The sequence below is a fragment of the Mastomys coucha genome, unplaced genomic scaffold (genome assembly GCF_008632895.1).
Source record: "Mastomys coucha isolate ucsf_1 unplaced genomic scaffold, UCSF_Mcou_1 pScaffold5, whole genome shotgun sequence".
Lineage (NCBI taxonomy): Eukaryota > Metazoa > Chordata > Mammalia > Rodentia > Muridae > Mastomys > Mastomys coucha.
The window spans coordinates 64,357,166-64,383,213 of NW_022196911.1; the positions used below are offsets into that span (position 1 = coordinate 64,357,166).

The 26,048-nt window shown below is 47.8% G+C and overlaps 1 protein-coding gene and 1 non-coding gene across 4 annotated transcripts; one reads left to right on the forward strand and one right to left on the reverse strand.

Moving 5' to 3' along the window:
• Positions 1 to 308: 308 nt before the first annotated feature.
• Trnak-uuu lies at positions 309 to 381 on the reverse strand. Its single transcript has one exon. It is a non-coding gene; the product is annotated as a tRNA-Lys (tRNA).
• A 983-nt stretch (positions 382 to 1,364) lies between these two features.
• Aloxe3 (arachidonate lipoxygenase 3) lies at positions 1,365 to 25,002 on the forward strand. Of its 3 annotated transcripts, XM_031353110.1 has the most exons (15): positions 1,365 to 1,692; positions 2,460 to 2,664; positions 3,813 to 3,894; positions 4,698 to 4,817; positions 5,140 to 5,265; positions 8,026 to 8,129; positions 8,613 to 8,785; positions 9,522 to 9,665; positions 9,750 to 9,953; positions 10,044 to 10,130; positions 10,586 to 10,755; positions 11,323 to 11,444; positions 17,801 to 17,901; positions 18,466 to 18,636; positions 24,454 to 24,996. In XM_031353110.1, the coding sequence occupies exons 1-15, from the start codon at positions 1,546 to 1,548 to the stop codon at positions 24,631 to 24,633; spliced, it is 2,136 nt and encodes a 711-aa protein (XP_031208970.1). In that variant the 5' UTR covers positions 1,365 to 1,545; the 3' UTR covers positions 24,634 to 24,996. The 3 variants fall into 3 exon arrangements, 2 of the variants coding, with proteins under 2 accessions (XP_031208970.1, XP_031208971.1); XM_031353111.1 differs by lacking the exons at positions 10,586 to 10,755; positions 11,323 to 11,444 and having other exon boundaries at positions 10,044 to 10,170; positions 24,454 to 25,002; XR_004113435.1 differs by lacking the exons at positions 11,323 to 11,444; positions 18,466 to 18,636; positions 24,454 to 24,996 and having other exon boundaries at positions 10,586 to 11,322.
• Positions 25,003 to 26,048: the final 1,046 nt, after the last annotated feature.

Sequence of the window (26,048 nt, forward strand, 5' to 3'; positions counted from 1 at the left end):
TTTAAAATTCGTTAAAATGCTAATTTTAAAACACCAACTAAGGGTTAAAATAAGATTTTCAAACATTGTAGTAAATGTAGTATATTAATATTAACTTCTCCATCTTCTTTTTACTCTCCTTGATGTAGTCCTCGTTGATATAGCTAGTCCTTTAAAATAATGCTGTTCCCTCTTCTTATTGTTCGGAACTTCTGTCCAATGTACATTTCCTTATAAAAGAATGCAATTATTTTGTTATTCTAATGCTCTTGACAAGCAATGCGGCCTAACAATAGTGTTTGTAAATGCAGAGTCCTACAAAAGGTGAGCGCCCGAACAGGGACTTGAACCCTGGACCCTCAGATTAAAAGTCTGATGCTCTACCGACTGAGCTATCCGGGCTCTTAGCAAGTTCTCCCTATTTTGCTTACAAGAATATGTTACGACACCTACGTATTCTAGCGTGTATCTAATGGACGAAATCCGCTTTTGTTTAGGACTCTGAAATACTGAAAACTAGCTGCTAACACCTATGCCTTTATTAGAAGTTAAGGAGGTTGCAGGGCAGGAGCGCCACTTAAGCTGGAATCTAGAGATGCCTAGACCAGCCACGCGGGGCCGCTGCGGGCCACAGGTTTCCCCGGTAGAGTCTATTTTTTCTTCCCTGGCCCTGGTGACTCAGATCTTGGACACCTAGGGTATATAGGTTGCCTCCCACGGTTCAGCAGGCTGGCTGAGGGAGGACCTGGAGCGCAAAGAATGTCACACGAGGGCCTCCAGATGCTGTCGGTCAGGTTTCCACTCACTTGGCAGGCAGGCAGGCAGGCCCTATCCCAAAGGAGTGATTGAGGTCGGGAATACCAAAAACTGGAGACATAGAGAGAGGACTAGATTTCAGGAGGAGATGGTTGGGTCGGTGGCAGGATGGAGAGAGAACATGATGGCCTTGTCGCGTGCTAAGATGTGTGTTATTCACTTGATCGTTGATGAGGTCACCTGTGATTTATGAATCGGTGCAGCTTTCTGATGTACGGTGTGATTCACATGGATGATTCACATGTAGGAATTCTGGTGTTCTGGTGCCCATTTCTGGTTTGGAAATGGAAGGAAAAGGGTCTGGGTGGAAACTGGGGAGTGGGTGAACGTGGGTTTCAGGACGTTAGTCAAGCCTCTGACCAGACACAAAGTAGTGTCCCAACCACACACGCGTCACCTCTTCCCTGTCTTCCTCTTGGCCTTTGGTCCCTCCTTTCTTATTCCCTTCCTCACCAATGGATATCCATCTGGGTGAGCCAGCCAGAGGGACAGGCTGTGTCAGAGGCAAGCAAACAAGTATCAGAATGCAAGTCTGTGGGCGGGGATAGTACTCCTGAGCTACCAGCGGAGCTGCGGTGAGAGAGCGAGAAAGAGAGAGCGCGCGCGCACCCAGGAACGTCCTAGAGCTGGATCCTTCCTCAGGCCCACCCTTCCCCAGCCCCCAGCCTCCTGCTCAGGAGCTGACGCTCTCTTACCTGTAGCTCACCTTCTCTAGACCAGCTACTGTTTTGGGGTTATTGGGTTCCAACCATGGCAGTATATCGCCTGTGTGTGACCACCGGTTCCTACCTGAAGGCTGGCACAATGGATAACATCTACGCTACATTGGTAGGCACCTGTGGTGAAAGCCCTAAGCAGAAGCTGGATCGTGTAGGCAGGGACTTCGCTCCTGGATCGGTGAGTACAGAGAAGAGATGGGGGACCTCTAAGGAGCAGACCTCACGGGGAACCTGAAGGAAGTGAGGATTATTCTTGTTGGATTCGTCAAGTCCTGCTGAACTCAGGATGCCTACTATACCCTGTGACCATTTTCTTTGTCATCCTTGCCTTTTGGGAAATGACAAACTATACCAATTGTTCTGAGACAGGGCTGTGGAGAAGAAAGGGCATTTGGAATGGGCTCTGGGGACTTCCCCTGACTTCCTGGCTTCTCCTGTCATGGTTGTTATTGTTATTATTTTCTGTGGTTTTTCCAGACAGGGTTTCTCTGTGTAGGCTTGGCTGTCCTGGAACTCTCGCTTTAGAACAGGCTGGCCTCGAACTCAGTGATCTTACTGCCTCTGCCTCCACTGCCTGGCCTGGCTCCTCCCCTAATTGACACTAGGCTTTGACCAAATTGATTACTCTGATGAGATCCTGGGTTTCCTGTTCTTTGAAAGAGGTCTGCTTTGTCAGCCCCTAGTGACCCTACATAAATGTGAACTACTGGCCAGTGAGGGTAGGAACCCCTGCAGAAATTCACTCAGGCACTGAGCGTGGTGCCTACTTCTAGCTGGATGAAGACGGGTTCTTTCAGTCACACAAGGGAACCACCTGGATCAATAAGGACTGCTCAGGTTTATAGGCCACATAGGTGGAGGTGTTGATGCGCATTTCAAAGTGCAAAGACGGCCTCTGGAGTTCCTGGCTACTCACTGGCTTGCTTGCTGCCTTCCTCACTCCAGGTTCAGAAGTACAAGGTGCGCTGTGCAGCAGAGCTGGGTGAGATCCTACTGTTGCGCTTACACAAGGAGCGCTTTGCTTTCTTCTGCAAGGATCCCTGGTACTGCAGTCGCATCTGTGTCACTGCCCCAGATGGCTCTGCTGTTCATTTCCCCTGCTATCAGTGGATCGATGGCTACTGTACTGTGGAGCTGCGGCCAGGAACAGGTGGGCGAGGGACAGAGACTGCACTGCACTGCACTGCACAGGCTTCTTATGGGGTTAGGGATGGAGTCTCACAGAACTCCGTGTGTAGGGAATGTGATGCAGTGAGGAATGCTGGGATACCAAAGAGATGGTGTCTGATAAAGAGCACCCACCGCTAAAGCCCTGATATGCAAGAGCTTCCTGGGTAGTGTTTATTGCTCTGGAGGTACGCATAGACAGGCTCACACAGACACACACACACACAGAGACAGGTTCACACAGACAGGCACACACAGGCACACACAGACAGGCACACACTTACATAGCAGGCAGCTATGGTATCCCTCTGCATTTCTCCAGAATATGATCTTCTGAACTCAGAAAGGAATGAATTTACAAGCTAGATTTCAACAGGCAGAAAAGCCATGGGTATTTAGAAAATTAATTTGCAAAGACCCCGGGCCTTACTTTTTCCAGCTTTTTTGGTGGGGACAAAGTGTCTAGGAAGTGAGCTAGGCTCTCCAGTTGAATTTTTGGATTTCAGGGATATTGGTGTGAGCCCTTCCTTGCCTCCAGAACTGCTTGTTCCACAGATGTAACACTGTGTGTGTGTATATGTGCCTCTGTGTGTCTGTGTGCGTGTGTTTTGTGTGTGTGTGTGTGTGTGTGTGTGTGTGTGTGTTATGATAAGTCTCAGAGATGAGAGATAGATGTCTGTGTTGTACTGAGGCAAGTGAGCATCATCCCACAGTCTACAATGAACTTTTCTTAGACTTTACTATCAATCTCCACTCATCATCAGAGCACATGATAGCTTTAATAAAATGTATTGATCCAGCAGTTAGCAAGTGGATGCTGAATATCATAGCATAGCCAGGCACCAAGCTAGATGCTGGAAGGACAGATAATGAGCATGACATGACTGGTATCCTCAAGGAGTGTGTCATCTAGAAAGGAGACAAGCATGAACAGGAACACAGCTGTGACTTGGTACACTGCTATAGCTTCCAACCCATGATGGATGAACAAAGAGTGTATTGACATTCTCCAACATGGTGCAGGTGGAGATAGCAGAGATTGTACTCAAGAGTTAGGGGGCTCACACACTGGCAGCAGGAAGTACTGTTTGAAAAGAGATTTATACAAAGAGTGGTTTTCATCCCCTACAGCGAGAACCATCTGTCAGGATTCTCTTCCCCTCCTTCTGGATCACAGGAAACGGGAACTCCATGCCCGCCAAGGATGTTATCGGTGAGGGCAGCCTGACTGGACTCTTTGCCCCATCTTTATTCGCACTTCAGCCTTACTCAGATTGTCCTTAACTTTGACATCAGTTAAAACCTTGAGAACCCAATTCAGATCATTTAAACTTAACTCCACTCTAACAGTGATCCTGAGTCTGGACCCAGAATACCGATATCGTTTCTTCAGCAAGGAATGGAGCTGTGTTCAGGAGTAGAGAGCTTGCCTAGTATTCTCTAGGCCCCAAGTTCGATACCTCGAACACTCTCCTAACACCCCAAAGCCAACGCTTACTCAAGACCATCAATTAACCATTCTCAGCCTCTGACTGCCCTCGGTGGGAACCAGATCCCTATATTGGAAACAGTACTAGTAGTTATCAATCTTGGTGAACCCTCAAATGCATCAGACTTTTTTGGTGGGGTTTGGGGTTGGGAGCACTTACTGTGTAGCCCAGGTTGGCCTGTGTCAGCCTCCAAATTGTTGGGATTTCAGGTGTGTGTCACCAAACTCGTTTTACCTTAATCATACTATAAGCCTATCTCTGAATCAGTGCTGGAATTTATGTCATTCCCCAAGCGCTGTTCTGAGCCTTAGGGATGTGGTTCAGCATCCCTAAGTATGTGCTTAGCGCGCACAAGATCCCATGATCCCTATCTGAAGCCCAGTGCCTTCACAGAGGAAATCCAATTCTTTGTCACAAGTACAGGAAGCAGACAGCAGCAGTGGCCACCTGAAGTCGTATTTTTAGAAGTAAAGGATTCTGTATATCCCAAGATTAACCTACTGCTTGTGCCTCTTCCCCTGAGCAGATGGAAAATCTTTGCCCCGGGCTTCCCTCGGATGGTGGATGTCAGCAGCTTTCAGGAGATGGAGTCAGATAAGAATTTTGCCTTGACCAAGACAGTACCTTGTGCAGACCAGGATGATAAGTGAGAATCGACGGCTCGGGAAGGAGGTGGAGGGGAGGAACATAGACGGCGTGTTGAGAGGGACACTGGCAGAGTGGAGGGACGGATCAGAGTCTATATCAAGAGCTATTCACCTCTCAGGAGAGGACCAGTGATGATCCTGACCTGCTTAGGAGAGAGAGAAAAGAAAAGAGGTTCCTTCTGGTTTGGGCAGAAAGGGCAGGGTTGAGATAAGAGTAAGAGAGGGACTAGAAAATCTGGGGACAAGTCGAGAAAGGGAATTAAAGGAGACAGGCTACAGGGCTGTTGACTGATTCTATCCTCTCTGCCTGCCCCTCCTCAGCTCTGGGAACCGGTACCTGCCTGGCTTTCCTATGAAAATTGACATCCCATCTCTGCTGCACATGGAACCCAACATTCGATACTCAGCCACCAAGACGGCCTCACTGATCTTCAACGCCCTTCCTGCGTGAGCCTGTTGTTTCTCCTGTGCCTCTGCTCTTGGCCCATTCTTTCCCATCATACCAGGGGCACCTCACAGGACAGTCCCAGCCCTTCTCCCTGCCCTCATTTCCCTACAGATCTGCATACTCCTCCCTTTCTTCCTCCCAGCCTTCCTTTGCTTTGTCCTTCATCTTCTCCCTATTTAGTGTATGGTCCCAGGGACCAATGAAGTAGCACAGTCTTCGTCCTTAAACCTTGAGGAGGTGAGGCCAGGCCATCTCAGGTTCGACTCCAAAGCCCATACTTTCTGGATGTGTAGCCTTATTGTTGTTGTTGTTGTTCCTTTTTTTTTTAAAGACAGGGTCTCTCTACATAGACCTGGCTGCCCTGGAATTACTATGTAGACCAGGCTGATCTCAGACTCACAGAGATCTAGTTGCTTCTGCCTGAGATGAAAGGCCTGAGCTACCATGCCCTAGCATAACCTTAATTCTTACATAGTCTCTGGACAAATGCCCGGAGGGTATAATGACCTGCTCACTCAGACATCATAAGTTTTACACTTATTATTATTTTTTAAAAATATTTGTGTGTGTCTATGTGAGTGCATGCATGATCCTGCAGGTGCCCACAGAGGCCAGAAGATGGCGTCAGGTTGGTTATAGGAGGTTGTGAGCTGCCCCTTGTGGATAATGGTATTGAACCAAGGTTCCTTGAGAGAAGGCAGTGTTCTCTTAATCACTGAGCCATCTCTCCAAACCTGGTTTTAAGGAAAATCCAGTGAGATAATCTAAGCACAAAATCTCTAGATAGACAGTTCCTTCAAGAGATGCCTTTTGGTAGAAGGCATCCATGGCAATACTAAAGATGCCTGTGTATAGATAGTTAAGCAGGCATCATCAGCTTAGGTCGACAGCTAGGATGTTTTCAATCGTGAGATCACTAGAGGGAGAAATCTAGTAGCCACCTGGATACATAAAGAGACCAGAGGCCAGCTGTGTCTGGGATGTGTCTCTTAGGTAGAAGGGCGGGATTGAAGCAAGCCTGGCAGGGAAGAGGGAAGGAACAGGCAGTGACGGCTGAGTCCAGAGTGGGCCCAAGGGTTCTATGAGAAGACTCATCCAGAGTCATACATGGAAGTCCAAAGGAGGAGAGGTGAAGCCCCAGGTCTTCATTTTCTGTGTACGTGCATCTAGAATAATTCTTTCAGAAAAAGACTTGTGGATGAGGGTGTGGATGTGGGTGGATGGGCATCGAAGGGTTGTCTGGGATGGATGGAGTGTGAAGCAGCTACAGGTGGCTCGGGCTTCAGGACCAGGATGTATTATCAAATCCAGGGGGGAAAATGGGGGTATCTGGAAAGGTAGAGAGGAGGTGAGTCCAAGAAGGATGTGAAGGTCTAAGTGAGAATGGGGTCACCAGCAGGGGTGTCTGAGGAAGGTCAGAGGGAAGCAGGCTTGGTCTCGGCGACCAGGAGTGTTGTGAAGGACAGTTGTGACAGGCCCTTGGATGGAGAAAGAGTCTCTTTGCTTATTTGCCTCCTCAGCCTCTGCCTTCATGACTTAGCTCTTTCCATTTTTCTCTGTGACTCAGGCAGGCAGGGTTGGGCATGTGATCTTCCTTAGCCAGCTGAGTTAACTGGGACTACATTGGTTTGTGTTTCTAGGCTCGGCTCTGCCTAGTTGTTTATTTGGTTTTGTTTTTCTATCTCCTGGGTTGTGCCTAGAAAACACTCAACAGATGTTTGTGCAGTAAGTGAGCAAGCATTTTGTGAGCGTGGATGACCTTGACCTTGGGTCCCGAAGGTCATGAATCCACCCCCACCCTCTGCCTTCCTCAACTGCCCACATTCTCCAGGGCACATCAGCATCCTCACATAGCCAGGTACCTTAGTGGTCCCTTGCTACAAACCTACCTGTTCTGAACTCCATTCCTCTTCCTTGAGTCCAGCCCCTTTGGTGAGTGCTTGTGAGGAGATGGGTGTGTCGGTGTACAGAGAGAGCCGAGTCCTTTCCCTAAGGAGCTATAGTAGACTAGGAAGTCATAGATGGACAGGGTTAAAGTGAAACACAGGGTATGGTGAATGCTTGGAGGCATGGGCTTTAGGGGAGTCAGGCAAGGAACTGGAGTCTGAGTTATACCTAGAGGACCAGACCGGCCTCTCCCAGCAGAGAAAGCCTCATTGTGAAGGAAGTGCTGGAAGTAAGGGAAAGCCAATCTTATTTCAAGACGTTTTTTTATCTCTGATGCTCATGAGTGAAAAATGAAAACCAGGCAATATAGGCATCTACAAGATGAAGGAGCACATGCCCCCGCTGGTCAATCCCACTTTCACCAGTCCAGGAGAGAACACAGCACGTTATTAATTATGTTTGGAAACCAAGCCTTGGTTGGTGAATAGGGGTAGGGGAAGACACTGCAAAGGTTGTAGGGAGTCGCTGGAGGAAGCATCGTAACCGAGCCAGGCTTGGCAGCTGGGGCTTTGTCTTATAGGCAGAAAGGAGCCACTGAAGGTCTAAGAGATTCTTAGAAGCTTGAAGACAGCAGGTCAAAACTCCAGTGAAGGCGGCATTGCTTTTGCTCATAGGAAAACCAGAGACATCTCCATTTGAAGCAGGACCCTGAACTCTGCAGGGCTTCAGCCTAGTGCTAGGATTTTCTCCCATGTTGGGCACTTTACTTGGGAAATGAACCCGTTGATTCTCTCCAGCCTAGAGCACAATGACTCCCACTGCTCCCACACCGCCCTCCCCAACCCCAGCTCTCACCCTCTTCTGTCCCTCAGATCCTTGGGCATGAAGATTCGAGGCCTGCTAGACCGAAAGGGCTCCTGGAAGAGGCTGGATGACATCCGGAACATCTTCTGGTGTCATAAGACCTTCACTACAGGTGTGCAAGGCCATGCAGGGGGGTGCCTGCTTTTTACTGTATCTCATGCTTATGCCAACTGCTGGATTTCAATGGGATAGGCTCCTGACGTCACTGGCAGCATCTTTTAGATTTCCTTTAGGAGTCCAGGGGCCTCCTCAGACAGGAATGGGAAAGGATAGAGAGACACTCGACTTACCCAGAAGAGACTTGTGGTCATTTAAGAAGTCCTGATTTTTGGTCAGGGCCACTTGACTCCTTTCTTGCTCCTATACCAGATGTTCTGGGATTTGGGATCAGAAAGAATTTGGTTCTGATCACAGCACTGCCAATCAAGTGCCTCGCTGTCTGTGTCCAGCATTCAACTGAAAATGTAGTTATACCCACCTTGTATTGTTGCTGGGAGGAAAACTGAAACCATAAAGAAGAGCAAAGGGCTGGGCAGGAGCAGAGTTTGGAGAACACTTTCCAGACCTACTGGTTCCCTCTCTTGCCACCCCTCAGAGTACGTCACCGAGCACTGGTGTGAGGACAGCTTCTTTGGGTACCAATACCTGAATGGTGTCAACCCCGTCATGCTCCATTGCCTCTCCAGTTTGCCCAGTAAGCTGCCTGTCACCAATGACATGGTGGCGCCTTTGCTGGGACCAGACACCTGCCTACAAACAGAGCTAGAGGTGGGTGAGGACCTCGACAGTGGTCATAATAGGAGGGAGGCAGGTGGGCTACCATTGTGAACTAGGGGTATGTGATGGTGGAATGGTCCAGGTCTGTGGGCTTCCTCCGCAGGGCAGGCCTGCCTATCTTTCAAGAAGAACAGATACGGAGGAGTGCCAGGTGGGACTCGGGGTGGTTTGAGGCCTGTTTAGGGTCTTGGAGATTCCCTATGATAAAGCTAAAGAGGGCTGGGTTGGGACAGGCCAACCCAAGACTGGCAGGTGTAGCAGGAACGATTACAAAGGACTGGGAGCTCCAAGGATGTGGTGTAGATGTCAACCTAGTCTCCTCTGTGACAGCCAAGCCCTCAGACATTCTCTGAAGCTGAGGCTGTGGTTGGTAAATTCATTATGTATTGATTTTGCTGTTGTTGGATACACTGAGGTCATATCTTAGGAGGGGAGTCCCTCTGAGCTGAGGGAGCTGGGCTGACAAAGTATGGGGGGAGGAGCAGAGGAAGTTGCCTTGTCCAATCCTAGAGGCCAGGTGAGGGATTGCACAATGACAGACTCAACTAGACCTCATTCCGGACATTCTGGGAAGGGTGCGGTACCTAGCGTTGGCCATTAGTGGCAGGTAGCAAAAACTGCTGAATCTCGAACTGGGAACCTCAGCTCCTCCTTGTTGCAGAGAGCAGAAAGAAAAGAGGGACACGGGGAGGAGAGGGCTTATTAAGTCTCTTTGTGCCTTCTCCAGAGGGGGCACATCTTCCTAGCGGACTACTGGATCCTGGCGGAGGCTCCAGTCCATTGCCTAAACGGTCGCCAACAGTACGTAACAGCTCCGCTCTGCCTGTTGTGGCTCAACCCACAGGGGGTGCTGCTGCCGTTGGCAATCCAGGTGAGCCTCGGGATGAGAGTTAAGGGGATGGAACCTCAGGCTCACAGGCTTGAGCCCCACACCTCTTACTACTCCCGCACGCAGCTCAGCCAGACACCAGGGCCAGAAAGCCCCATCTTTCTTCCCACTGACTGCGAGTTGGACTGGCTGCTGGCCAAGACGTGGGTACGCAACTCGGAGTTTTTGGTGCATGAGAACAACACGCATTTTCTGTGCACGCATTTGCTCTGCGAGGCCTTCTCCATGGCTACACTGCGTCAGCTGCCGCTCTGTCATCCAGTCTTCAAGGTCCGCGGGACTCTGGGTTGAGACTAAAGGGAGCGGGACCTGCAGGCCTTCCCTGACCTTCGGCTCACGTGACCTCGTTCCTCTTCGCAGCTCCTGCTTCCTCATACTCGCTACACGCTGCAAGTGAACACCATTGCAAGGGCCACGCTGCTCAATCCAGAAGGCCTCGTGGACAAGGTGCAGCCTCCCCGCCAAGACCATAAGGCCCCGCCCCCAAGTATGCTTGCCCCGCCCACAAATTATGCTCTTGCTTCCCCAGACCCTTGTGTAATCCTCCTCTGCCTCTTCCCATAAACTACGCCTCTTGCCCCTCCCCTAAGCCTTGACCCAGTTGGTCAATCCCACCCCCTCAAAAGTAGGTTTTATGGGCAAGGCAGCCTTAGCCCAGCACTGCTCCCAGCTGATCCGGAGATCTCGGCTCCCCCTACACTGTCATTCGAGGTCCCCTCCCATGCACTCTGTAGGTCCTCAGTCTGCGCAGTCCTCTTTAGGCAGGTCCGTGTGATCCTTGACTGTTTGATAAATCGCATACCGTCCTCCCTGAGCTGATCCATTAGCCTCAGTTGGTCTCCAGGCATTATGGGTGGGGTGTGAGCCAGTTTGAGAAGCCCATCTACGTCCTGTGCCTCCAGGTCACATCTATCGGTAGGCGCGGCCTCATCTACCTCATGAGCACAGGGCTGGCCCACTTCACTTACACGGATTTCTGCCTTCCGGATAGCCTGCGGGCTCGTGGCGTCCTGACCATTCCCAACTACCACTACCGAGACGACGGCCTGAAGATCTGGGCGGCTATTGAGAGGTGTGGGGACCCTAAGGTCCTTCCAGCCACCAAGGTCTCCGGGCCCAGGGTTCATCGTGGGCTCCTGTTTTCAAGTCAGTTGGAGCGCTTGAGGCCAGAGTCTCTGGGGTGTTCTGACTCCATTCAGTATAAGAAACTCCCAAGAATAGGAACTGGCAGACAGGCTCCCTGTGAGATAGCAGGGCACTGTGAGTTGCAATAAAGAAAGGAAGGAGGCACCTTGTCCAAAGGAGACAGAAGTATCCGGACTTCCTGAGGCAGGCGGGGCTTCTTCCTCCTGCCTGCTGACTAGGAGGGAGCAGAGAATGCAGACTCTCCTCTTCATTACTTCCTAGAGAGGAGACCCAAAACTTCTTTGATTTAGAGGTTGGGGGGATACTTAGGAGGAGCCTAGGCAGTGGGCTCCAACCAGATTTGTGGGTCCTACCGAAATCACCTTCTGTCTCCGGGAACTCAGCAGTAGACTCTGATTGTCTACTCCTCCCACCCTGAGTGTCGTGGGCCTCAACGTCTGGCCTGGCCTAGGCCCTTGCCGATGCCAGGGGGACCAGCATTTTTTCCTTGCAGGTTTGTCTCAGAGATTGTGAGTTACTATTATCCCAGCGATGCATCTGTACAGCAGGACTCTGAACTGCAGGCCTGGGTGGGGGAGATTTTTGCTCAGGCGTTCCTCAGTCGGGAGAGCTCAGGTATCCCTCTCCGTCTTTATCTACACCACCTACCTCTCCGCCACGAATCAGTTCTTATTACTAAAATCGATACTACTAAATTGCATTTAATATGGTGCTGGGGATTGAACCCAGGGCCTCGCTCATGCTAAGCAAGAGCCCTGCCACAGAGCTGCATCTCTGAAGTGCATACTAATTTAATTGTCCTATTTAACTGCTAAAGCAGAATTCTAGACCAGTCTGGACTGTTTCTGTAGCTCTTGCTTTTCAACCTTGATCTTGCGGTTCCTCTACCTGCAGGTGTTTTTATCTGCTGTGCGCCATGCGGTGGGAGCCACTTCTGGCTTCAAGGGAGCCTAGAACTTTTTCTTGCATGCTTTTGTAATCATCTTGCTAGGTAGTCTGGTAGCCACCAATTTTCTCTTTACTTCCTGTGGTCAGAAGCTTCTTCATGGAGTGATTTGGTCTCTCTGTCTCTGTCTGTCTGTCTGTCTGTGTCTCTCTCTGTTTAAAGGCCTGCTACACCACCACGACCAGGTTTTTTTATTTGTTTGGTTATTTATTTGTTTATTTTATCTTTTTGTTTGTTTTGTTTTTGTTTTTGTTTCTTGGGACAGGGTTTCTCTGTGTAACAACCCTGGCTTTCCTGGAACTTGTTTTGTAGACCAGGCTGGCATCCATGTCTGAGATCTGCCGACCTCTGCCACCCCAGTACTGGGATTAAAGGCATATGCCACCATGCCTGGCTACTTTTTTTTTTTTTAAACGTTTAATTGCACTTTATTTGTTTGTTTGGTTTGTGTGTATGGGATCACAACAGTGCGCGTGTGGAAGTCAGAGGAAACCTTACAGGATCAGTTCTCTCCTCCCACTGCACGGCTCCCAAGGGTTGAACTCAGGACATCAGGTTAGGGCATCAAGTGCCTTTACCCACAGAGCCTTCTGTCTTTGCTTATTAAAGAGGCTCAAATGTACACCCACCAAGTTCCCTTATCCTGGACTTCTCAGTAGGGATGTGGCTTTTAGCTAACTGGTTGCTTCTGGTGGCCACACAGGGGAGTTATGTCTGGGGAGACTCAAGGAAGAGGTTAGTTTTTGTTTTTTTGTTTTTTTTTGTTTTTTTTTTTTTGAGACAGGGTTTCTCTGTGTAGCCTTGGCTGTCCTGGAACTCACTCTGTAGGCTGGCCTTGAACTCAGAAATCCACCTGCCTCTGCCTCCCAAGTGCTGGGATTTAAGGTGTGTGCCACCACCACCCAGCTGGAAGAGGTTAGTTTTAAGTCACCTCCAAATAGCAAGAGCAGCTATCGCAGTCCTAGCCAGAAAGGATTCAGTATCTATATTTTTAGTCCTTTAGACAGACAGTTTCAAAGATACAGAACACTAGAGCACACTTGAATAAACACCTTCATAAATAGCCTACTCACCAGATTCTATTGCCAATATTTTGCCATTTTTTAAAAAAAGACTTATTTTGTGTATGAATGCTCTCTCTGCGCGTACACCTGCACGCCAGCAGAGGGCATCAGATCCCATTACAGAGGGTTGTGAGCCATCATGAAGGTGCTGGGGATTGAACCCAAAACTTCTGGAAGAGCAGCGAGTGCACTTAACCACTGAGCCATCTCTCCAGCCTACTACTTCTGATTAATCTTTTGCTTTTATTGCTGGAGTTTGTTTGATTTAGACACCATGTCTAATGTAGCCCTAGCTGGCCTGGAACTTGATATGTAGACCAGGCTAGTCCCGGCTTTCAGTTTGCAGAGCTCTGCCTGCCTGTGTGCCCTGCTGAGTGCTGGTATTAAAGGCACGTGCCACTACACCCAGCCCACAAGCCCCTTTGGATAACCTTTTGTAGTCCTGAGAATTGAACCCAGGTCTTCCTACATGGTAAGCAGGTGTGGTACCACTGAGCTATAGACACTTAGCCCTAAACTTTGACACAAAGTTGTCACTACTCATCATTATCATCCTCACATGTAGTCCATCTCCACATTTCCCCATTGTGCCCTGTTTTCTTCCATAGAGCCAACCGGGACAGGGTCCAATCGAGGACTTTAAAGTTTAATCTTATTTAAACTTTAAAGAGTCTTTTAACTTAAGCATTTTGTGGAGTTTGCTGTTGTTTGTTTTGACTTTTGGTTTTTTTGGTTGTTTTGACAAGGTCTCACTGTATATCTTACTGGCCTAGAACTCTCTATGTAGACCAGGCTGGCCACAAAACTTTCAGAGATCTGCCTGCCCTTCCCTCCCTAGTGTTAGGACTAAAGGCATGCACCACCATGCATGGCCCCCTGTTAAAATGTTTATAGTTAGCCAACATGGAGTTATGGAAAAGCCCAGGCATATGCTGTCCGGTGTGTCACCTTTGACTTTACCTAATTGCTTTCTCATGTGTAACCCATCTTGTTCCTGTCTGGTGTAGTTTCTGTAAACCGGGAGGAATGTATAAGGGCTGCACATTTTTTGACAAGAATCTTTCTCAGGTGATGCTGTGTCCTGTTTGCATCATATAGAAAGGCGGGCGCCTGATGTCAGCTTGTCTCAACGCTGACATGGCCAGGAGTGATTTCTAGGTTAAGGTGATGACAGCCAGATCTCTCGGATATTTTAAAGGGTGACCTTTTCCTGTGTTTTGCAAACTCAATGTTAATCAGGATCCTGGCTGTTGCTTTCTCTTGGCGTATGTTTCCTGTTTAAGGCTCAAACTGAGATTTAATTATTTTTGCTTCAGTTCCCCTCTTTATCAAGCTTGTCTGTGAGTCTGTACAGTACAGCATTTTCCAGACTGACAACTCTTCCAAGCAGTACAAGCTTACTTTAGAGTCTAATGTAAAAGGGAGAGCATGTTCACTAACAGGCCAATTTGACTATGGCTTTCATATTTCAAGCGGGGAGGGGAGTAAACACCACGAATCACAGAAAAGTCCCTGTGGCCGGACTCCTGCATTACTTCTTTACTCGCTTCCGGGTTTAGAGAATCAACTAGAACGCGAAGCTCAGAGGCTCCCCTACCCACGCTGGGCCAATGCCTGGCCCTTCGCCCCAGGCTCCCCACCCTCCCCCGTCCTGGCTCAGTTTGGCTCTAAACATCTGAGTATCCTCTGGCTCATGTTCTAGTCTTCTGTCTTCCTGGGCCCAAGTGGATGGTTAATCCCCACTATCTGCATCCTTTCCCACCATCAGGACCACAGTTCCAGACTGACTCTGCGTTGGGCTGTGGCTTTCCTTCTGCTTCCCCTCTCCCAGCCTCTTGCTGCCCACTCATTAAGCCTGCAGCGTCCCTCCCCGACAGTCCTCAGAAACCATGAAGAAACGCATGCTCAGCTGTCCTACCGCAGCCTTAGCTTCAATCCCCTCAAAGGCCCCTCACCTACTGTGTGCCCCGTGCACCACCACTCCTCTTTCTTAGTGTCTCATCTCATTTCATTCAACCGACAATTACAGGGCTCTTAATATCTATTAAATATTGTTCTAGATACTGGGGTTCAGCAGCGAACAAATAGACAAAACTTCTCCTTTTTTTTTTTTTTTTTTTTCGAAACAGGGTTTCTCTGTATAGCCCTGGCTGTCCTGGAACTCACTTTGTAGACCAGGCTGGCCTCGTCCGCCTGCCTCTGCCTCCCAAGTGCTGGGATTAAAGGCATGCCGCCACCGGCCCGGCAAAACTTCTGCTCTTAATGGAACTTAACATGGTTTGGGGGGAAATGGTGATGATCAGTAACTGTGTCAGATGACTGTGAATGCTAAGAAGGAAACCAGAATCTTATTAGAGAGAATATTTCATAAAGGTAGCCATAGGAAGACTCTCTGAGGAGTTAGGGCTTGAGTGGAGACCTGAAGGGGTTGAGGGAAGCAGTTGTGTGGGTAATTGGAACGAGATACTCAGGCAGTAGTGCGGTAAGTGCAAAGGCCCGGGGGTCTGGGTATATCAGAGTGTTTGAGGAATATCACAAAGGCCTCCTGTGTAGGCAGAGTAGAGAAGGTAAAGGGAAGAAAAATGGGAGGCGAACAGGAGCTGGTAAAGTGAGTGATAGGGGAACTCTCTAGAAGGTTCTAGTGAAAGGTAACATCATTTGATTTATGAGTATGTGTGTGTGTGTGTGTGTGTGTGTGTGTGTGTGTGTGCTGTACCTACCTCCAACCCCTGATTTAGCCCCACAAAGGATAGAGGAGGAAATGACAGGACAGTTGGTGGTGACTAGATAGTGGTGGGAAACATGGTAACCAAGAAAGATAGCATCTAGAAGTGTTTGCTGATATGTATAATGTGAGGTAAGAGGAGGGCGAGCACACTGATTTTGATCTGAGTACAGTTGTCAGGTGGGAGGTGGGTGACACACTTCTTTAATCCCAACACTCTGGTGTACAAAGCAAGTTACAGGACAGCCGGGGCTACACAGAGAAACCCCATCTCAAAACAAACAACGGAATACAGTTGTTATGCCAAGAGTGGTGGCTAGTCTTAAATCCCAGCACTTCTGAGATAGAAGAAGACAGATCTCTGAGTTAGAACGAGCCAACAGCCAGAGTTACATAGAAAGACCTTAAAAAAAAATGATACAGTTGTCCTTCGGCGCCCGAGAGGGATCAGTTCCAGACACAACCCCTACCACAGTCCCAAAAACCATGCTCCATCCCCTACCTCCACCCCCACCCCCCGACAAGGATGTTTGATTTCTACTTGAGACCCACACTTGGGTTTAGCTATCACTGGTTCAATCCTATCTTGCTTTATTAAACTTGTCTGTGATTTCATTCATCAGAGCCAGTAAGTAAGGCCATGAACTTGGGTGAAGTCAGTGTGGTAGGAAGATGGAGGACCAAGCTTGACAGGGCTCTCTCTTCTGTTACTTACTTATTATTTACTGATCTACTTATTTTGAGACAGGGTCTCATATATCTCAGATTGGCCTTAGGCTCAATACATAGCTAAGGATAACCTTGAACTGATCGTCTTGTTTCCACTCTGGAATAATGTTGGGATGATAGTCATGTGCCACCAACACTGGGTTTATGCTGTGCTGAGGAGCAAACTGAGGGAAAAAAAAGCACACTATCAACGAAGCAGTGCCATCAACCCTTCTGCAGGGTTTCTCTGTGTTGCGTTTTCTTTTTAAAGGATTTTTTTTTTCAAAAAAATTGTTCTATTTATTTTTGATTTTCATCACATTTATTTATTTATTTATTTATTTATTTATTTAGTGTGTGTGTGTGTGTGTGTGTGTGTGTGTGATGCATATATGTATGAGCAAAAGCGTGTGCACCATGGCGTGTGTGTGAGGTCAGAGGAAAATTTGCAAGAGTTGCTTCTCTCCTTTTGCATGTGTACTCCGGGGGACCAGGTGGAGGTGTTAAACTCAGGTTGTCAGGCCTTGGTGGCAAGGGCCTTCACCTGTCTTGCCAGCCCTTTTCATTTGTTTGTTTGATTTTGTTGTTGCTTGGGGTTTGCTTGTTTGTTTTTGTTTTTGTTTGTTTTTGTTTTTTTCCAGACAGGGTTTCTCTGCGTAGCCCTGGCTGTCCTGGAACTCACTCTGTAGACCAGGCTGGCCTCGAACTCAGAGATCCTCCTGCCTCTGCCTCCCAAGTGCTAGGATTAAAGGCCTGCGCCACCACTGTCCGGCCTGTTGCTTGGTTTTTTGTTGTTGTTGTTGTTGTTGTTGTTTTTTTGTTTTTTTTTTTTGAGATGAGATCTCACTGTAGCATCCAATTAGCTTTGAACTCCCGAGCTCAAGCAGTCCTGCCTCAACCTCCCCAAGATCTGAAACTCTATAATTGTGACTGCATCTAGCCTTTGTCATATTTTTTAAAATCTCACTTATCTCTCACAGAGAGACTCCTCTTCCCAGGACGATGTAGCCCCAGCTCGTGTTTCTGTCCCGTGGATCTCCTCTAGGTTTCAACGTTTCCTTTACTCTTTCCTTCCGCCTTCCACACTGAGCACTTTTGAGGAACATACTCTGTAGTCACTTGTCGCTTCTACTAAGCAGAGGGAGCTTTGCTGGTGGACTTGCATGGCTATTGGTAACATGAGCAGAACTAAGTTGTTAATGATACTATGAGCTAGAGAGGAACTAGCAACTGGAGTGCCTTCCAGGGCAGAGATGGGCGGGGCTTGGTGCGAGCTCTAACAGGAGCTCTGTCATGAGCTGGCTTTTCATCGTTTTCCAGTCTATCGGCCAAATCCGATCCTGATCCCCTTCAAAAACCACAGCCCTTGGTGGTGGCCATCCCAGCGCTAATTTTAATAGTTGTAGTTCATGTCTAGCCCTTAATCCTTCCCTCTCCCCTTGCAGTAAGCCCCTGCCCTGAGAAACCCCCAGGAATCCAGCGCCTCCCATCCATACCCACACCCTCTTCCTTTCCTCTCCACACCCAGGCTTCCCAAGCCAGCTGTGCACACCAGGAGAGCTAGTGAAGTATCTCACTGCAATCATCTTTAACTGCTCCGCCCAGCACGCTGCAGTCAATAGTGGGCAGGTAAGGCTCGGAAGGGCAGGCCTACGGGCATTGGGCTACCCAACGTGTTAGGTTTCAAAGGTATATTAGCCTTGGCAATGAACTCAAGTCAGGGTTCTGCTTGAGCGAATGGGTGGGTCAGGGTTGGGGTGGGATTATTGGCACTGAGGTTGGAGTGGTGACTGGGTGGAGTGAAGGGCTATTGTTGAATGATGCCTGGGTGGGGCTGCATCCAGAGTTACAGTGGCGACTCTTAGGAGCTTATATTGGGAACAGACCTTGAACTTGGCAAGACCTGGCTACATAGAGCATCAAGTTGCTCTTGAGGCAAGCCAGCCCAAGGCTTCAGTTGAGGATTGCCTCTTCTCTGGGTCCTCCTCCCTCAATGGTGACTCATTCTGCCCACTCGTGAAACAGTGGGTAGAGAATGACAAACGGGTGACATGGGCTTATGGGTCACCTCTGGGACTTTCCATAGTCCCTCATTTCTAAACTTTGAGATCTGGGGTGATGGTGGTGGAATCAGAAATGAGGGAGAGGATGCTTTATAGACATCCAACCCGAATGTTGGGGTTGTCTCCACAGCATGACTTTGGGGCCTGGATGCCCAATGCCCCATCATCCATGAGACAGCCTCCACCTCAGACCAAGGGCAACACAACAATGAAGAGTTACCTAGACACCCTCCCAGAGGTGAATATCACCTGTAGCAATCTTCTCCTCTTCTGGCTGGTCAGCCAAGAGCCAAAGGACCAGGTACGTGCGTGGAGATGTGAGACACAGGCTGGATATTGCAGGGCCTGCACACTGAAGAGGTTGAACTGGAGAAGGAGGGGTGAATGCTAATCACTGGGATTTATGTCCACTGCTCAGTTGCCTTGAAAGTCTTTTTGTCTTAACAGGAAATGATACTTGATCTCCAAGGACACACATAGAAAGAAGCAAATGCCACTCTGGTAGCTGGATTTAACATCTATGTCATTTACAAATTATCCATCCATCTCTCCATCCATCCAATCATGCATTCATCCATCAGCTATTCATTAATTCACCCAAGCATTAAACATGGGGTTCCTCCCACATGTCTGTATAGGGCTTGATACTAGGTATATAAAGTGAATGGACCACCACTTACATGACACCTTCACGTGATATAGAGGTGAACATCAGAGTGTGGTGGGAAGTGCTCATGTATTAACCCTCCATTCTCCATCACTCCCTGAGCACCATTGGTAGGAAGCAATGCATGTTGTTATCATACTGGAACAGAGGCAAGGGTAAGGCCTGGTGGAACCTCCGCAGGTCTGGGAGAACCTAAGAAGGTTTCTTGGAGGACGTGATGTACGAGCTGAAACCCGTGGGACAAGTAGGAGTTTGGCAGACAGAGGAGGGACAAAGTCGGTTTCCAGGCAAAGGGAGGGACAAAATAGAGTGGAAGGGAGAGTATCATAGGATCATTGAGATTCGGCAGTGACAAGGCAGGGCAACAATGAGGCCACTCAGGGCTTTTAAACTAGAAGCTACATGACTTAATTTGTCCCAGCATGGGTGTTCCTGTGGCTGTGTCGGTAGCTGAGAGGGACAGGTTTGGAGAGAGGAAATGAGACAGCGAAGGAGTTTAGGCTAAAGCAATTGAATCATCAGTTTACCAACACAGCCATTCACACCTTGCCTTGGCCCAGCATACCGCTCTGGCTTCTTGATCTCAGCTTCACGCCAGAGTCACGTGTCACCTTTGAGCACCCCCATTTCTCACATTTTCTGGGCTTTTTCAAGTGCTAGATTTTTTTTTTTATTCTCTCTAGCAACTTTTTTTATTTCTTTAAATTTTTATTGTTTGCTTTGTTTGTTTGTTTGTTTGTTTAACCCTTTTTACATAGTTCTGGTTGTTCTGGAACTCACTCTGTAGACCAGGCTGGCCTCTAACTCACAGACATCCTCCTGGCTCTGCCTCCCAAGTGCTGGGATTAAAGCTGTATGCTACAACACCTGCCTTTCCTTCTTTCTTTCTTTCCTTCTTTCTTTCCTTCTTTCTTTCTTTCTTTCTTTCTTTCTTCCTTTCTTTCCCTCTCTCTTTCTTCCTTTCTTCCTCTCTTTCTTTCTTTTTGAGGGCCTGGAGAGAGGGTTCAGTAGTTAGAGCACTTTCTGCTCCTCCAGAGAGCTCAGGATTGCTTCTAGCCATCTATAGGCTAACAACCGTCTGTAACTCCAGTTGCAGGGAATCCAACATCCTTTCTGGTCTTTGGGGGCACAAGCATGTTTGTGGTATGCATACATACATACATTCATACATGTAGGAAAACCTACATATAAAATAAACATAAATTAATCTTTAAAAAAATGTTTATTTTTGAGATAAGTTTCTCAATCTTTCCCAGGCTGGCCTTGAATTCCTGGGTTGAAGCCTTCCTCTTGCTTCAGCCATTAGAGAAACCAAGATCATAGGCATGTACCACAGTACCTGGTTCAGTGTGTGCGTGTGTGTGTGTGTGTGTGTGTGTGTGTGTGAAATGGATTGAATCCACGGCCTTAAGCATTTTAAGCAAACACTGTAACATGAAGTACATCCGAAACCTTCCTAGCAAGGTTTTAAAAATTACAGTTCTGCATTTATTTACTGGAGAATGGGGTGCACATGCTTGGGCCCACGTGTGGAATCAGAGAACAACTTTCAGGAGTCAGGGCTCTCCTACCGCAAGGGCCCAGGAGAAGCTCAGGTCACCCTGCTTGGCATCAAGCCTCTGAATCTACTGGTCCATCTCACTGACCCTTTCCTAGCAAGCTTTAACTCATACTCTGGGACCACAGGACCTTATCCTTAGACCCTATCCCTTGCTGTTCCCAAGGAATGAATGAACAAGAGGAGGATGATCATTCGGAGACTCCCTCCTCATAAGGCAGAGAAACTTTCAACAACAATAATAGTAACTGTCAGTCATGAGGATCTGATCTGTGTCTCAGTCATTGAGTCAGATGGAAAATATAGTATCTTAAAATACAAAACAATAGCCGGGTGATGGTGGTGCATGCCTTTAATCCCAGCACTCTGGAAGCAGATGGCAGGTGGAACTCTGAATTTGAAGCCAGCCTGGTCTACATATTGAGTTTCAGGATAGCCAGGACTACACAGAGAAACTCTGTCATGGAAAAACCAAAGTAAGTAAGTAAGTAAGTTACACAAAACAACTGAGTAGCTATATTTAAGATGCACTATTGCTGGTGAACAACTGTAGGGGAGAAAACTGAGGTTCAGAATTAAGTAGTTTGCTAGTTCACAAAGCAACTCTGTGATGGCCTTAAACTGAGTCTGTTATGCCTCTGTGTTCTGCTCTTCTCAAGATTATATTGTAGTTTTAGGAATTAGGTATCAGTGTGATGAATAAACATAAAGCGGTTCTTTTGTTTGTTTTTCGAGACATGTTCTCTATGTAGCTGTGGCTGTCTTGGAACTTACTATGTAGACCAAGCTGGCCTTGAACTCAGAGGTCTTCCTGCCTTTGCCTCCAGAGTACTGGGATTAAACGAGTGCACTACCATGCTCTATCTTTAAAAAAAAAAATTTTTTTTTTGGTTTTTCGAGACAGGGTTTCTCTGCCCTGGCTGTCCTGGAATTCACTCTGTAGACCAGGCTGGCCTCGATCTTAGAAATCTGCCTGCCTCTGCCTCCCAAGTGCTGGGATTAAAGGTGTGCACCACCACTGCCTGGCCCTAAAATATATTTTTTAAAATGTGTTTTATTTTAGTAATGTGTGTATTGGTGTGGGTACATGCCAACCTGGGCTATAGGGTGATCTCTAGGCTAACCTGAGCTATAGGGTAAGACCCTGTTAAGAAAAAACAAAAGACTGGTAATATGAAGATATTATAAACAATTTTCTGACCTTTTTGATTTTGAGCCTGGCTTTCAACAGCTGTATCATATCTCCAGCCTAGCAATTCTAATTAAACATATATATAAAAGAACACAAGTATACATGAGGAATGGGAAAGGGAGTTCATATAGGGAAAGTTGCTTACAGTTTCATGGAAACGAGTTTGGAAACCTGGCATGAAGCGAATGGTTTTCTGAGAACCCAGAAACACTGAATGCTTTAGAAGATATGGTAACTATACATGCCGGGCAGTGGTGGCACACGCCTTTAATCCCAGCACTTGGGAGGCAGAGGCACGTGGATTTGTGAGTTTGAGGCCAGCCTGGTCTACAGAGTGAGTTCCAGGACAGCCAGGGCTACACAGAGAAACCCTGTCTCGAAAAACCAAAAAAAAAAAGAAAAGAAAAAAGAAAAAAGAAAATAAAAGGAAACCATACATAAGGGATAGGTGTGCTGATAGGTTGGCAACCCTAGGGAGTCACACGCACAGGCCTTGGGATCTAAGGCAAGCAAAATGCCACCAAGCCCAGTTCCTTTGTGTTTTAAACCACTGGAAAACACAGGAAAAGGTGGAATCTTTCTGAATCCCGAGAGCCTGGTTCTCCAACCAGCTGAGGCTGTGACCTTAAGAGAGGTGGATCTCATTAGAGGGCCTCAGTCACGGCTTTACACTTCATATTTGTGACGCCTCTAATTTAGCCATGCTAAGCCTCAATTTCCTTATCTACAAAGTGGGTCTGATAGAGAACCCGTCTTAGGGGTTGTTTGCATGGTTGTGATGGCTCATATAAAGTACTTACCCGTCAATTGTTATTAAGAAAATGAAATGATAAACTACTCAGCTCCAACAATCTTAAAAACATATCAGCCAATAAAGGCAAGCGCTGTGTAGTAAACAATAATGTGTCCTGGCGAGGCCTGGTTTATGCTGAGAATGAGAGGCTGGGTCACCTGATGAAGTTTAGCGATATTGTTTGTTCCATCAAATCTGAAGCGTACTATACAGTACGCTTATAGCCCATCATATTTGAATTAGCCCATCATAGTTGAATATGAACTTGATCAGTGCAAATAGCCATCACCAATAAAATCTGTTTCAAATGAACCCCCCCAATAGAATTTTAATTAAAGAATATTTTTTTTTGGTTGGTTGGTTTTTGGTTTGTTGGTTAGTTTGTTTGTTTTTGAGACAGAGTTCTTCCGTACAACATCCCTGACTGCCCTGAAATTGAGTTGTAGACCAACCAGACTGTCCTCGAACTCAGAGATCCACCTGCCTCTGCCTCCTGAATGCTGGGATTGAAGCCATGTGCCATCATGCCTGGCCCTAATGTGGATCTTTAAAAAACACTGTATTTATGATGAATAGAGGTCTTCACATTAAAATCAGGGACAAGAAAATAATTCCCACTATGATTGCTGCTGTTTAACAAGAAATGGTAAACCATCAGTAGTATTGGTGTCATGTGAAGGTTAGAGAACTAGACTTTCCATGCATTTTAACTCTGACAGTCACCGTGGTAGGACAGTCCTAAACATAGGTTGGCTCTGGCTGAAGTTCTCTGTGAGATTCCCTGATCGGGGTGTCCAGGTTTCCAAGTGTGACAATGTTACTGTGGGATGATGGATATATATAGGTAGCAGAGGTTTCATCATGCCAAATGATTGTAAAGATATCTCAGAACCAGGCCGCTGATTGTCCCCAGGGGTTGGGTTTAGTAAGCCTGTGCCGTGACATATATTCTTGGACCTGTTTTCTGTAATATATTTGCTAACCTCTGCTGAATGTTGAATGTGACTGTGTTCTGAGTTTAAAGCATGGGTCTGGCACTGGGGGGTTGGGAGGGGCTGGACGTGAGCTTTTCTTCAGCCTCCCTTGTTGAGATCCAGGAATTGGCATTCAGAGTCATACTGACATGAGAATGGTTGCCAGCAGAGTTGGAGCTCAGACTAGATTGGCTAAGGCCCAAGTCACAGTCTATTCTACACTGCCTGGGCTTCTGCGGTTAGAGGCTGTCTTGGTTACTTTTCTATTGCTGTGACAAAACACCACGAGCAACGTAGCTTATAAAACATTTCCCTGGGGCCTCATGGTTGCAGAGGGTTAGAGTCCGTGATCTTGATGTCAAGAGCATGGGCCCATGGCACAGTATCTGAGAGTTCACAGCTGGTCCATAGCTCAAGGTGTTTTTTTGTTTTGTTTTTTCAAAACAGGGTTTTTCTGTGTAACAGCCCTGGCTGTCCTGGAACTCTCTTTGTAAGCCAGGCTGGCCTCAAACAAACAAGACATCCACCTGCCTCAGCCTCCCGAGTGCTGGGGTTAAAGGTGTAAGCTTACACACCCAGCAACTTGGGGTGTTTCAAAACTTGGAATGGGCTTTTGAAACCTCAAAACCCACCTCAGTGACACACTTCCTCCAAGAAGGGCACACCTCCAAATCCTTCCCAAACTGTTCCATCAGCTGGAGACCAAGCACTCAAATACGTGAGCCGGTGGAGGCCTTTCTCACTCAGAGTCACACTGTGGGGAAGTGGGTTGGTGTTGTGATCTGAGGTGCTCATGAAGTACTGGTGCTCTTCATGGCGGTGACCAATTGTGTCTTTAGATAACACCTTGGCTGTATTTGTTGATGTGCGGACCTTCATTACGCTCTATCTCATCTCCAACAGCTTTCTAACATCTCGACCTATTTTCTCCCAGAGGCCTCTGGGCACCTACCCAGATGAACACTTCACAGAGGAGGCCCCACGGCAAAGCATTGCAGCCTTCCAGAACTGCCTGGCACAGATCTCAAAGGAGATCAGGGAGCGCAACCAGAGCCTGGCACTACCCTATGCCTACTTGGATCCTCCAGTCATCGAGAACAGTGTCTCCATCTAAGTCCCACTTTGAACCACCCCAGAGGAAAGGAAGCTCCAACTAAGGGGAAGGCTAACTCCTTGGGCCTTCCAGGCCTCTTTAGTCTCAGTTTGGACCTTCTCCTCTGCCCATGGGACCACGATTGACATTCTATAAATGGGCCCTGAGCTCTGAAGGAACAGTACAGCAGTGTTCAGGGTGAAAGCCGCTAACTAAAGTCAAATGCACAACAGACCTCTTGCTCTTCTTGTGTGGAATCCTCTTCCCACAGCAGGAATCCCAGGTTGAGTTTCCAAGCTCTCTTTCCACATCCTACTTAAACTCACTCCCATCGTATTGTCTGTCTTTGAGCCCAGTGACTTCAATAAAAGCTAACATATCTGGCTCCCATTTCCTTTGTGATGATGATGGTGGTGGTGGTGGTGGTGGTGGTGGTGGTGGTGGTGGTGGTAGAGGAGGAGGAGGAGGTGATGGTGACATGGGGAGGACCAAGTTGGGGTGTATAGAAGTGCTGAGGTGAATCTTTAAGTCATCTTTTAGGAGATGGGCACCTTCCCTGCTCACTCTACTGTCCAGTCTTCTGTTCCTACCTTTACTTCCCGAAGTGGGGCATCCAAATCAGAAGGAATAGCCGGACCCAGAGGATTGTCAGGAAGAGACCAGGCATTTTGCAAAGCCTCTGAACCCAGGTTCTGGGTGTGGTACTGTTAGTGGTGCTGCTTAAGTCCAGTTCTGCTCCTGGACATGTACAGAACTCATCCCTGGCCTTCTTGTGCATGGGTGGAGTCACATGTAGAACTTTGGGCTGACTTACACGCAGAAGTGGTGTTAGGATCTCTGGACTTCTCGGAGACAGTCCGGAATTCTCTGCTTCTGCATTCTGGCCGCTGACATTATTATAGTGGAGATGACGTCCAACTGTGTGTCTGAGAGACTTGAAGAGAGGTGCAGCTGACTGAGCTGGGTGTCGGTGAGGCTGCTGAAATCTGTGGATCTGCTTGTTATTGTAGCGTGATCTAGCCTCCCCTGCTTGGGCTGGGTGAATCTGAAGTTTCCCTTTTCCCTTTCAGTCACATCATCTTTAAAAATGAAGGTTTGTGAGCCTGGAGCAGCTGCCCATGCTCTCTCCCCAGCTGCCGTTCACCTTCTGTCCTGCCAGAAGGCAGGTCCCATGCCAGAAGCATGGAGTAGCCCATGCTGGCCCCAAGCCACGGATCCTCCTGCAGCTGCTTCCTGATTCCTACAAATGGTCCCCTTTGCTCCTCATGACAGGGGAATCAACTTTAGAGTCAGAATAATTAGTGACAACTCTGTGCCCTCTACCAGGGCCTTCTATGGCCGAGGGCTTTAGTAGGGTGTTCAGGGTCTCTTGACTCTATCCCAGACCGTTAGCAGCTTCAGATCCTTCAGCTACACTGAAATGTTCAAATAAGGAG

Excerpts from the sequence above, each read along its gene's own strand:
- Aloxe3 (XM_031353110.1), top strand. The coding sequence starts at position 1,546 with ATGGCAGTATATCGCCTGTGTGTGACCACCGGTTCCTACCTGAAGGCT. Across the intron at positions 4,818-5,139 it reads TGTGCAGACCAGGATGATAA|CTCTGGGAACCGGTACCTGC; the intron begins GTGAGAATCGAC and ends GCCCCTCCTCAG. Across the intron at positions 5,266-8,025 it reads ATCTTCAACGCCCTTCCTGC|ATCCTTGGGCATGAAGATTC; the intron begins GTGAGCCTGTTG and ends TCTGTCCCTCAG.